The sequence below is a fragment of the Mauremys reevesii genome, linkage group 9 (genome assembly GCF_016161935.1).
Source record: "Mauremys reevesii isolate NIE-2019 linkage group 9, ASM1616193v1, whole genome shotgun sequence".
Classification (NCBI taxonomy): Eukaryota; Metazoa; Chordata; order Testudines; family Geoemydidae; genus Mauremys; species Mauremys reevesii.
This window is the reverse complement of record NC_052631.1, coordinates 64,213,223-64,225,453: the sequence shown is the minus strand read 5'-3', so window position 1 is coordinate 64,225,453 and position 12,231 is coordinate 64,213,223. Positions and strand designations below refer to the sequence as shown.

General features: G+C 46.5%; 1 protein-coding gene across 1 annotated transcript in view; it reads left to right on the top strand.

The window, feature by feature from the left end:
* Positions 1-7,678, top strand: part of GABRQ (gamma-aminobutyric acid type A receptor subunit theta) — a 93,063-nt gene extending 85,385 nt beyond the window's left edge. Inside the window, exons 7-9 of the mRNA XM_039486901.1 lie at positions 1,232-1,384; positions 6,473-6,729; positions 7,301-7,678. Of these exons, the coding sequence (XP_039342835.1) occupies positions 1,232-1,384; positions 6,473-6,729; positions 7,301-7,678 (788 nt within the window). The remainder of the gene's footprint in view (positions 1-1,231; positions 1,385-6,472; positions 6,730-7,300) is intronic.
* Positions 7,679-12,231: the final 4,553 nt, after the last annotated feature.

Here is a 12,231-nt window from a genome sequence, read left to right as displayed (position 1 = left end):
ACAAGTGTGCAACCTATGAATGAGAAGCAAACCTACCTGTGTGTCATGGGGAAAGGAGCTGGTGAGATTGCACATCTGGTTGTGCAGCTGGAAAATTTGTTGTGATTAGTGACAGACTTAATTTTATCTAGTGTGTGTGCACTGTCAAAAACAAACCACAAACATTGGCTCTTAAGACCTTCTAAATTACATGAGACCACTGCCAAGATCATCAATTGTTATTACAATATTGCCTGGAGGCTCCAACCAAGCTGGGTGCCCCATTGGCTTGGGCACTGGGCAATCACATAGTGAAAGACAATCTCTGCCTTCAAAAGCCTACAGTATGACAGACAAAAAGTGGGAGGGGAACAAAAGTACTGAGAGGTGAAGTGACTTGTCCAAGGAGATAAAGATGCATGCTGAGAACAGACCCCAGGTTTCTGTCTTCCTAGTGTAGTGCCCTAACCATTAAACCAAACTGCCTGCCCAGTTAAGCTGGTTGCCAACCTTGAGGGTCCCTTTGTCATAATACGTTATCCCCTTCCTCGGCTGTTAAGATAGCAGTTGAGGCAGGGTGACCTCTTGAATTTTCAGCTTCATAGGAAAGGGGAGAGTTACAGAAGGGTGAGTTCTTACTGGAGTCCTCTACAGACTTGCACAGGTAAGCTGTTCGCATTTGCCCACACCTTTATGGTACCTGCACAGGGAAAATAAGATTCGCAATGGTACATGCATTTTATGGAAGAGCTTGCACATGAAACTGGAAGTTTTATCTGAGCAATGAGGCTGAACAGGAACCTCGTGGTTGGGACAGTGCCGAGTTTTCCCAGCAGCTGCCTAACGCACTGCCTTCCACTGTTTAGGAGTAAATTTTCTTATTTTTGTGAGTGAGCACATGGTATCTAGCAGAAGAAATCCTCTGTCTTCTCCAACTGCAACTGCTTATGGGAGAATCTGTTCCCATTTAATGCTCAGAAAGCCTGGGCTCCTTACCACTCAAGGTGGTTAAAGATCCAAGGCAGTGGGCCCAATTGACCAGGCTCCAAAGAGGCTCTTCCTGAAGGTGATAAATCTATGTCATCAGTGGAGAGGCAGACTAGCAGGATTACCTCCCCTGCCCCTCCCCAGCATTGCTTCTAAAGAGGGAGAGATATGAGTGATTCCCAGTTGATTTCCATTCCTGTTCCTGTCCCCTTATCACACCTGTAGCCCTGGCAAATGACAGCTCCTTTTGGTATCTGATTTACAGGCTCTTATCTCCGCTTATCCCTGAGTTTCCGGATCAAGAGGAACATCGGTTACTTCATCCTCCAGACTTACATGCCTTCCATCCTCATCACCATCCTGTCCTGGGTCTCCTTCTGGATCAATTATGATGCCTCTGCTGCCCGGGTGGCATTGGGTAGGTCCCTTTTCACTCTACACTCCATAAGGGCTTCCTTTCGGGAGGGGAGTGGGCTGGGATTGTTTGAAAAATATACGGAGAACAGAGTGATTAAAAGACTGATAGAGATCGCACAGCAAAATAAATACACACTGCACCTTTTATCTCCCAAGAGGGTCAAACTTGAAGCTACCACAGCATATCTGGTGAGATGCAGTTCAAATATGCAGAGATCCAGATATACAGACATCTGTGCAGTTATTGGAGTGATCAGCTGTGTGCGATGTAGTAATCAAACAGACATGCAAACAAATGCACAGGTGACACATCTAATCACTGGAATCAATGCACTGTCTTGTATTTCCATGAGGCTCCACATTCAGGCATACAGGTGTTCTGCTTGGAAACGTACTGAGGGTGAAGTGGCACCTTCAGCCACCCCTAGTCAGGGACAGTGCTTGGCTATGCTGTCCCAAGAGCAGAGGTTGTAGCTTTTTTGAAAATAGCGTCTCTGAATCATAGATAGGGCCAGCTACTCTCTCACTGCAGGGCAGAAGTAAACTCTGCCAGCCCTTTTCCTGGTGCACCTTACTTCCCCTGCCAGGCTGATCAGAACATTATGGACGATGGAGCCAAATCTTCATCCACTCCCCACCCTGGCATGCCCAGTCCCTGCCTGTCTGCCCAGTTGCAGCTGCTCCCCTTCTTTGTGTGGTTGCAGGGCCGCCCAGAGGATTTAGGGGGCCTGGGGCAAAGCAATTTCAGGGGCCCCTTCCATAAAAAAAAGTTTCAATACTATAGAATACTATATTCTCGTGGGGGCCCCTTCCGAGGCAAATTCCCCCCCCCCCCCCCGGCAGCCGTGGGAAAAATAAACATTTAAAAACCTTCCGCATCTCAGCACAAACCCAGTTTTGAGAAAACTTCTTTTCAAGTCACCTTTACAAGGTATCACTGGTTCTCAGCATCAGCTAGTGCTAAAAGGCACTAAAGCTCATTAAAAAGGGTTTGGACAAATATTTTCCATCAAAACTTTTTTTGGATCTAGAACTAGGGGTTTTTAAAAAGCAGAAAAAAATCACGGACAATGTCTGCTTTCCTTCAAAATTTGTTGTGTTTTTTTTAATTGAAAAGCTGAAATTCGTCTGCCAAAACCTGAATATGGTTTGGGGTTTCAGAAGCGTGTGGCCAAATATTTGCTGCTTGCTGTGTTTGTTTAAAGAAACAATAAAAAAAATCTGCTTAAAACAAATCCAAAACTTTTGAACCACCTCACCTTGTGACCAAACGCCTGAGCCCATCCAGTCAGAGATTTTTCCAGGTTTCTGATACTCTGCTGGCTTCCTTGACTCATATCTGTTTCCATAACTTTGGGTTCATTTAGCTTAGAACATAAGAACATAAGAATGGCCATACTGGGTCAGACCAAAGGTCCATCCAGCCCAGTATCCTGTCTACCGACAGTAGCCAATACCAAGTGCCCCAGAGAGAGTGAACCTAACAGGTAATGATCAAGTGATCTCTCTCCTGCCATCCATCTCCACCCTCTGACAGACAGAGGCTAGGAACACCATTCCTTACCCATCCTGGCTAATAGGACTTAACCTCCACGAATGTATCTGTTTCCTAGAGACTGGCTCCCTCACAAACTGGAGATGGTTACTGTGGGTTTGTCTTTAGTATAGCTTATGTACATACTCCACAATCTGAGCATTTGAGCTTGTTCCAGAATCTGAAATGAGCCTATGTTGTGAAAACTGAAATGCTCAAAATAGCACATGCATGTGAATGGACACGGTGCTAAAATTAAATTAACCTAGGGGTTCTCAAACTGGGGGTCGGGACCCCTCAGGCAGTCACAAGTTTATTACTGGGGGTCACAAGCTGTCAGCCTCTACCTCAAACCCCGTTTTGCCTCCAGCATTTATAATAGTGTTAAATATATTTTAAAAGTGTTTTTAATTTATAAGGGGGGTCACACTCAGAGGTGTGTGTGTCTCTGTCGATTGACTGGGAGGCAGAGAAAACAGTTAGGTTAGGTGGATAGATAGGCACTGGGGGTGGATGGATGGATGGATGGACGGACAGACAGATGATGAATGAATGACTATGGGCACAGGGGGAATGTATGCAGTATTACAAATTTCCATGGTACTTTACAAACTCTTTACAAAGACACGTTTCCTGCCTTGAAGAGCTCACACTCTTAAGTAAATACAAGACAAATCCAGGAGAATAAATTTAGGCCCTCAGTTTAGGAAAGCACTTAAGGACAGGCTGAAGAGCTGTCCTGAATCGGGATGTGTTCCTGAATCAGAGCCTGGGTGAAGGAACCTTAATCAGGAGACAAGAGGTGGGGTTTATTGAAGATGTGGGTTTGGAAGAAGGAGTTGAAGGAGGAGAGGGTGACTGGAATACCAGAACAGGCATGTGCAGCCTGATAGAAGGTTCAACGGAGGGAAGGATACAGAAGAGACAGTAAGGTGAGGGAACTGAGATCAGTGTAAGGAGTAAGAGGAGGGCTAGAGGCTTAGCAGAACTGAAATGTAGGCTGGATGAGAATAAAGTGCTTGAATTTGCTACAGTAGAAGACAAGGAGCCAACAGGGAGATTCAAAAGAGGGATGGTGCGGACAGAGCAATGGGAGAGGAAGATGACTTCAGACAGACTTTGAGGTGGAGTTCGTAGACCAGAAGGAAGAAGGTTGCCGTAATAAAGGCAAGAGGTAACCAGTGCACAGACAGGAGTTTTAGCAGCAAGGAAAGGGTGGATGTGGGGGTTATACAGGGTAAAGTGAGAGACCGGATATTGGGGGAGAAGGAGAGAAAAGTGTTCAGGGTGACTGTGTCGGTGAGAGGAAGGACAATGGAGTGGCGTTAGAGAAAGAATTCACTTATAGAAATATTGAGGTTGGGGTGGCAGCTGGATACCCAGGAGGAAACATCAGAGAGGGGGTAAAGATCTGAGATTAGAAAGAGGTGCAGAGGTCAGGGATATTGTGACATTCCCCTCTGGTGTTATCTGGACCAGTGATCTGCTAGGTCACTTCAATCCTTGACTCTGGGAGCCAGCCTTACCCTGCTCTGCTGTGAGAACCTCCACTCCTGGACTGTTCACGCACAGCCTCTGGCATGTAAGCTACTCCTTGGATTGTACAACACTAGCCAATGAATGACACTAGCCAATACCTCTGGTCCCAGACACAACCCTAGTAACCTCCAACTTGCAATGTCCAGTTATACCTGCTGGAGGCTGCAAGCTTATATGAGTTCGTCAGTTTAACAAAGAAATTGATATGCACCAGGCTTGTTATCCCAAGGGGAGACTCTGACACACTTCAAACCAAGCACACTGCTTCAGGTAGAATAAACAAACAGATTTATTAACTATAAAGATAGATTTTAAGTGATTATAAGTCAAAGCATAACAAGTCAGATTTGGTCAAATGAAATAAAAGCAAAACGCATTCTAAGCGGATCTTAACACTTTTAATACCCTTACAAACTTAGATGCTTCCCATCACAGGCTGGCTGGTTGCCCTTCAGCCAAGCTCTCCCCTTTGATCGGTGCTTCAGTCGCTTGGTGGTGGTGGTGTCTGTAGATGTAGGTGGAAGAGAGAGAAAAAGCATGGCAAAATGTCTCTCCCTTTTATCATGTCCTTTCTTCCCTCTTGGCTTTACCCCCGTCCCCCGCATTCAGAGTCAGGTGAGCATTACCTCATCGCAGTTCCAGACTGACCAAAGGAAGGGGGGTGACTCTCTCGAGAGTCTAACAAACAGATTATAGGCCAGTGTCCTTTGTTCCTGTGAGGATGAGCTGTGTTTGTCCCATACCTGCCCTGATGAGGTGTGAACTGCCTCTCTGTTCTTGGAGAGTTTTTGCCTGGGCTTGCTTTAAGCCTTGAGGATACATTTTCAGCCTCATAATTATATACATGAAATTATACCCTATAACATTACTATAACATTACTGTAACATCACTGTAACAACCATGCTTAGTGCATCATGAGCCCTCCGGAATCACCCAACATGACAAACTTTGCATTGGATTCCACACAATCATTTTATAAAGATGAACATGAGGGTGTAGGGTGTTCCCCAAGGTACATAGCATCACAGATAGAGAGAGGGGCTTGGGACTGAGAGCCACTGTTGTAGAAATTGTAGTTGAAAGCACAGGCACAGTTAAAGTCACAGAGAAAAGGAGAATGAGAGAGCAAAGGACAGGATCGTGGGGATTGCCAGCAGCCAGTAGAGGAGGTTGAGGATTATTAGAAGAGACACTGACAGGGTGATCAACAAGGTACATGGAGAGCTGAGCTGTGAAAGCTAAGGGGGCCAGAGTGCTTCCCTGCCTCAAAGGCAGCAGAGTGGTCAACGAGAGCCTTTTAGCTGTGAGAAGGCTGTCAGCGACCTTGTGCAAGGCAATGCCGAGAGACTGGAGCATGGGGAAGACAGAGTGGCAGGGGCCGTGAGAATGAACAAGACACTTCAGGATTCCGGGGACAGAGTGGGTGAGGAAGACAAGGTCCGAGGGACACGAGTGGGCTGGAAAGGGAGGGAAATGAGCTGGGGAGAGAGTGAGTGGGAAAGGAAAGAGAGGGAATTAGCAAGTCAGGCAGAGAGGAAGGAATGGAGTCAGGTGGAAGAAGGACAGAGATGAGAAGGGAGACCTTGGAGTCAGAGGGGAGAGGGAGAGGGAGGAGAAGAGAGCAGAGCTGGGTATTCTCTACCATCCTGAGTGGAGGAGGAAGGGGACAAAGGTGGAGCAGAGCCAGAGGGGGTTTATATAGATCATCTTGCTAAAGCACAGTTGATACCCTCCTCTCTCACTAGGCCTCCTGGCTCTTCCCTACCGTGACTCCTGTTGGGAGGTGGGGATCAGAACAGCTATAGTCTATCTCTCAGCCATCCTGCTTATCCCTCTCTGGAGCCACACCTGCTGGGAGAGAATGGGGCTGGGAGTGTCTGAGAGCCCTGGTCTCCTCACTCCCTACACTGATCTATCCCTTTCCCTGCATTGCTCAGATGGAGGAGACAGTGAGTGAGTGCCGTGCTCTGGCACCATCCCGTCTCGGTAACGGAGCATGCACACTGTTGTTGCAGGGGTCACCACGGTGCTCACAATGACCACCATCAACACCCACCTGCGGGAGACCCTCCCAAAGATCCCATACGTCAAGGCCATCGACGTCTATCTCATGGGCTGCTTCGTCTTCGTGTTCCTGGCGCTCCTGGAATATGCCTTTGTCAATTACATTTTCTTTGGGCGGGGCCCTCGCCAGCAAAAGAAGCAGAGTGAGCGGCTCAGCAAGGCAAACAATGAGCGCCAACGATATGAGGAGAAGAGGATGAGGGAGCAGGTTTGTCCCCTTTCTACCTTCTAGCAGGAGAATTCAGATTCTTCACCTTTGTTTGGTCCAGGAGCACCCGGGAGGGGCTGTTCTCCCCTTTGTGACAGTCCCCATGTTCACTATACACTAGGCTAAAGCGTACACCCTCCGCAAACGGATGCCCACAAGGACCAAACACTCCTGAGGTTAGAGTGCTCATTCAGTCCTCACCCTTCACCCTGCCCCATTAGGTCCATCCTCTTCTGAGAAGACGAGGATGCGATACAGGTGTATTCAACACTAACAGAGTGGGACTTTGTCCCCCTCTTGTGGTGGAATCACTTACAGCGCTATAAGAGTCAGCCCCTGCCTTTAAGATGGTGGAGTGTGTTCTTCAGCTACAGCAGTAGCATCCTTGCTTTTAGATCAGAAGGCCAATGCTCAGTCTCTGTAGATGACCTAACCCAGGGCATTGTTGTTACCCAGACAATAGTCCAAAACCATCTCTGAGGCTAGTAGAAAGATGCAAAAGTTAAATCTGGCCCCAAGTGTGTTCTGCTCAGACTATCACTGCCATCTTTCTCTCTCTTCCCTGTTCCAGGTTGACCCTTATGGCAACATCCTCCTCAGCACCCTGGAGATGAACAACGAGCTGTTGACCACGGACATGATGAGCAGCGTCGGCGACTCTCGAAACTCTGTCCTGTCCTTCGAAGGCTCAGGAATCCAATTCCGTAAGCAGTTGGCCTCTCGGGATGGCTTTGGCCACCACCCCACCTTAGACCGCCATGTCCCACTGACCCACCACGCTGCTGTCCGCAACCGTGCCAACTGCCGCCTCCGCCGGCGGTCCTCTAAGCTGAAGCTCAAAATCCCAGACCTGGCAGACGTCAGCACCATTGACAAGTGGTCACGGATCATTTTTCCAATCACCTTTGGATTCTTCAACCTCATTTACTGGTTGTACTATGTAAATTGATGCCTGCGGCCTCCAGGAGCGATAGGCACAGACACTCAGACAATGACAACACAGGAGCGCTGTGGTCTTTTGGGTTTGGGTTTACTCTTTTCTCTTATTATCATTTTCTCCTTTGTTTGGTAGGTTTATTCTAAGCTTACTTTCTCTTTTCAGCACATTAGAAACATGGAGCATGGGGAGGTGGGGCAGGGGGGTTGGAGATGGGTCTCAGGTTTCAGGAGGGTTGGCCTCGTCTTGATTTCGGTTTTGTGCCGAAGAACTTCACCATTGTAAAAAATAACCAACAACAACAACCCCAAAATCAAAAACAAAGAAAAGTTTTTTAAAAAAAGAAGAAAAGTTTTAATGAAACTGAGTCGAAAACAGGGATGGAGGAATAAGCTATCTTTGAATGTGCTCACTGATGCGCTGCCCACACCTCCATTTTACCACTGAAGTCTCATCTCTTTGTTCTTCTTGATATTATTATTTTTTAATCTTTCACTCATTTTCACTCTTAGCCCCTTCTCATTTATTCCCACCTGGAGTCACTGAGATCGGGGTGTTCCATTCTCACACTGCATGGTCTTTCTTTTCTTTCTCTCTCTGTCTCTTGCTTACAGGTGTAAAAGAATCTTTTAAACAAACAAAAAGAATATTTATTTTGGAACAGCTGGGGGAGGGCATTGGGAATTACTTGGGGAGGGGAGATGGAGGGAGGCAGGGTGGGGCGGGCGGGTGCATATCAAAAACAAAGGCACATTTGCAAGTTGCCTTTTTCCACCTTCAGGAGTTTGCAAGCTGTTTTTCCAGTGTGAGCATGTGAGCGTGTGTGTGTGTGTGCGCGCGTGCATGTTTTCTGGGGTAGGGAGGGAAGGGTTTGTAATTTTTTTTGTAGAAGGAGGACACAGGTCACATTTAACCAGTGGTGTTTCCAGGGGAATAGCAGGGTTTTGCGTGCATATTACAACTGCAGAAAATGTTGGGGAGGGGGTCCCAGCCTGTCACACAGTGAGGTACACAAATATTAAGGCGAGGGGGTCCAAGATTGGCCGGGATACGTGTTCCATTGTCCGGAGTTGGCATTTGATCTCTTGTTGACTAAGCTTGAGTCAGACCAGTAATGGGAGGGACAGAGATCAGTGTTCCTAATATTTCCCACCCTCCATCCTGGCATGCTGAGTTTTGGGAGAGAATCAGTCATAGGAGTCAAAAACCAAACCCTATTCCTCCTCCACCTGCTCTCTGTGTACAACTTTCTGGACTCCAAGCCACTAGATGACTTCAGACCACTCTAGTGTGGTTTTTGTCTTTCTAGACTTCTGGGTGGAGAAACCTGTGAGTAGCATTTGGGCCCTTTCGTACAAGCATTAGAAGCAAGGGGCGGGCTGAGGCCCTCTGACACATACTTCTTAAGCCAGGCCTTGTTGCAGATCCATTAATGCAGCTAGAGTATAGAAGGGAACACACCACTTCACCTCTTGCAGAAAGTGTATTAACTATATGTCAGAGTTCCACTGAGCTAGGGAAACATCATTCTGCAAAGCTATGGTCTCCAAAGGCTAGGTAGGCAGGAGGTTGAAATGGAAACACTGATCGCTTTGGTGCTTGTGGAAGCCCTAAGTTCTTGGTGGCCTCCAACCATTAGCACTTGTTAATGGTACACAAAAGTAACTTGTCCTGGGACGTTAGAGCCAACATTCTCCAAAGCAGCCAGTGATTTCAGGTTCCTCCATTGTTGGCCCCCAAAATCACAGGTCATTTTGAAAAAAGTTGGCCTAGAATATACCCGTACAATTGCACGCCAATAAAAGCCATAAAAAAAAAAATTCACAAGTGCAAAACTTTAACCCAAGGATCATTCTCCATTATGCCTTCCATACATGGAGCAGTCATGGAGAACCTTGCTTGTATACATTCAAGGTTATACATGCAATAGGCACACATTGCTGTTAGTGCAAATGTCCCTTTTATTGCTCTCTAGCATTCTCTTCCTTTCTCCCCCTCCATCCTTGGTTCCCATTGGCTAAGAAAGCTCAGAGCTTCTGACACCAGTGGAAGCTCCATATCCCCAGTGACACATGCACTTATTGTATATTGATTTATTCACTAATTTGTGTCTGTACAGTGCTTTGAAAATGTAAAGCATGATAGACTGGATCTGGCATTGCTGAAGGCAAGGAGACATGTGTGGGTGCAGGATCTGGTCCTATATGAGTAATAAGTATTGTTATTTTCATATGAGCAATGTGTCCTATACGTTTTCTACTAATAGGATCCTAGACACACCCTCTCAGCTGTCACCTATGTTTCTCTCTTGCACTAATACACTTGCACATGCACACATATCCTGCCTCCGCAATTCTTAAATCGTGCTTATGTTTCCGACTATGCTGCAAAACAAGATTCATGTTTTATTCATATCAGAGGACAATGCTGTAGTAAGCGGGTTTCCCCAATGCTGTTGCACTTGTGGTGCAGATGGGATTTTAGTGTAACCACTTTCCCATATGGCAGGGCATGAGAGAAGGGCCTGGGGTTGGAGTGCAGCATGAGCATAGCATTAGAACTGCACTGGTGAACCATGTCCATATGGTACAGTGCGGGGTCACACTAATGTGGCAGGCAAGAAAGTAAATTGCACTTGATACTAAGTTTCCATTTATTAATGGTTTAAAAAAGGTTACAAACATTTAGTAGAAGTATAGCATGTTCCAGATATGAGTGGCATGTGTTATAGAAAGTTATAAGCACATCAGAAGATGTTATTGGTGGTTATAAGCCATGGTTATATGCTACCTATTGACATGCTGGATTTTCATAAGTGTCAATGACAATTAATTGGCCATTTATTAAAACAGCCAATTACTGTTTATTCATTCCATGTAAATGGATCCTTACTATGAAGTGTGGCCAAAAGAAATAAAAGGCAGCTACAGCACAGGATGCCTTCAAATGGTAGATAAGGAACAAAGGCAAAGAGCCAAGTTATAGAGGAGATGATACTGTGGAGTATTGTTCAGGAGCTACAGTCATTAGCTCTGCAGGGATGGGAAAAGCCTGGCTAATCCTTATTGGCTGGGAGAGCCCAGGCCTCAGGGACTAAATGTTTTGAGTTTCAGCCAATACTGATGATGGCAGTGATAGAGACACCTGGCTACACGTGGAGGATGAAACTATCATCAAGGCTATTTGCCATCTGAGCACCTGGGCCTCTACCAGCCACTGGCTGAATCTGGGCTCCATAATTACTCTCCAGGGCCTTTTGCAGCTGGAAAGTGAATGCAAAGTCCCGTACTTTCTATTTAAGGCTTCAATCGGGGATTGAGCCCAGAGTGCCATCATTCCATTCAGAGGCTCCAGCAGTCAGGGATTAAGCCATGGTCCACTAGTGATGCAGCCATCTGAGAGTTTGATTCAGCCTCCTTTGTTATTGTCTGGGTTCTCTGTCAGCTGGGTTCTCTTTCTTATCAGGAGTTGCCCTACTTTCTGTCTTTGAATGTTTCTGACCTGTCATTACTAGGTCAGGTTTGCTTGATAGAATCAGTCTTAGTGTTTCCAGACATCCTGATTCCTTGGTTCTACACTATAATCTTGCCAGAGTGTATGCGCTCAGGACTTTTCACACCATCCAGGGACAGCCTCCTAATTTCCGGTGACACGATAGACTGCTAGGGAACAAAAGAGCCCTGTAAATCAACTGATTAATAGAGCTCTCTCTTGTTTTATTGTATGGGGGAGAGGGGATAAATGCAGGAAGACCCTCAAAACACCTCCCTCCAGGGCAAAAGCTGTACTCTTTCCACTCCACAGCTGTCTAGCAAAGGAGATGAATCACGGTGTTACTATAGGGGACCAGTGGTTCCAGAAAGATCTTTTGAAGGAGGCGGCAGACAGGGGAGAGAACCTTAAATATGCTAACAGTGCTCTTATGATGCACAGGTTTGACTCTCCCGTAAGAGTGCAGGAAACGGGCGACATGCCTATAGAAAAGTAACTGCAAGGCAAGTTCCACTGGAGGTCTGAGGGGAAAGCAACACTCACTTTTCATAGCGGCTGTCCCAATCCTGCTTCCACTGTCTTCAGATCAGCAGACAAAACTTGCTGCTTATACAAGTTTCAACAGCTGCTGTTTCTTCAGCGGCTCATAACTCATTTCCCCCATCTCTCTTTTTGCTATACTTTTCCCAAAAAGACAGCGAGTGTTTCCCCTCTGTAGTGCTTGCTTCCAGTGCTGTTGGCTCTTATGGCAATTCACACTGGCATAGATCCCATGTCACAGTTTCAGGGTGACTGGACCTGTAGTTCCCTCCTTGGTGCACCAAGGGCACCCACTTTAGGCTTCAGGTTCCCAGTCCTCATCTCTTCTGGGCAGTCTCACTCCCTTCTGACTGGGGGTTTTAAGGCTGCATAGCTCCTTAATTTACACAGTGATATTCCCGGTAAACCAGACTATCTGCCAGCAACTGCATTTTGCCTTCTCTCTGAGGGCTATGTGCAGGACATGGCTCACAGGCATGAGTTACCACCCCGCTCATTTTAAGCAAGCACATTTATTCTTATGGTGAAAGCAT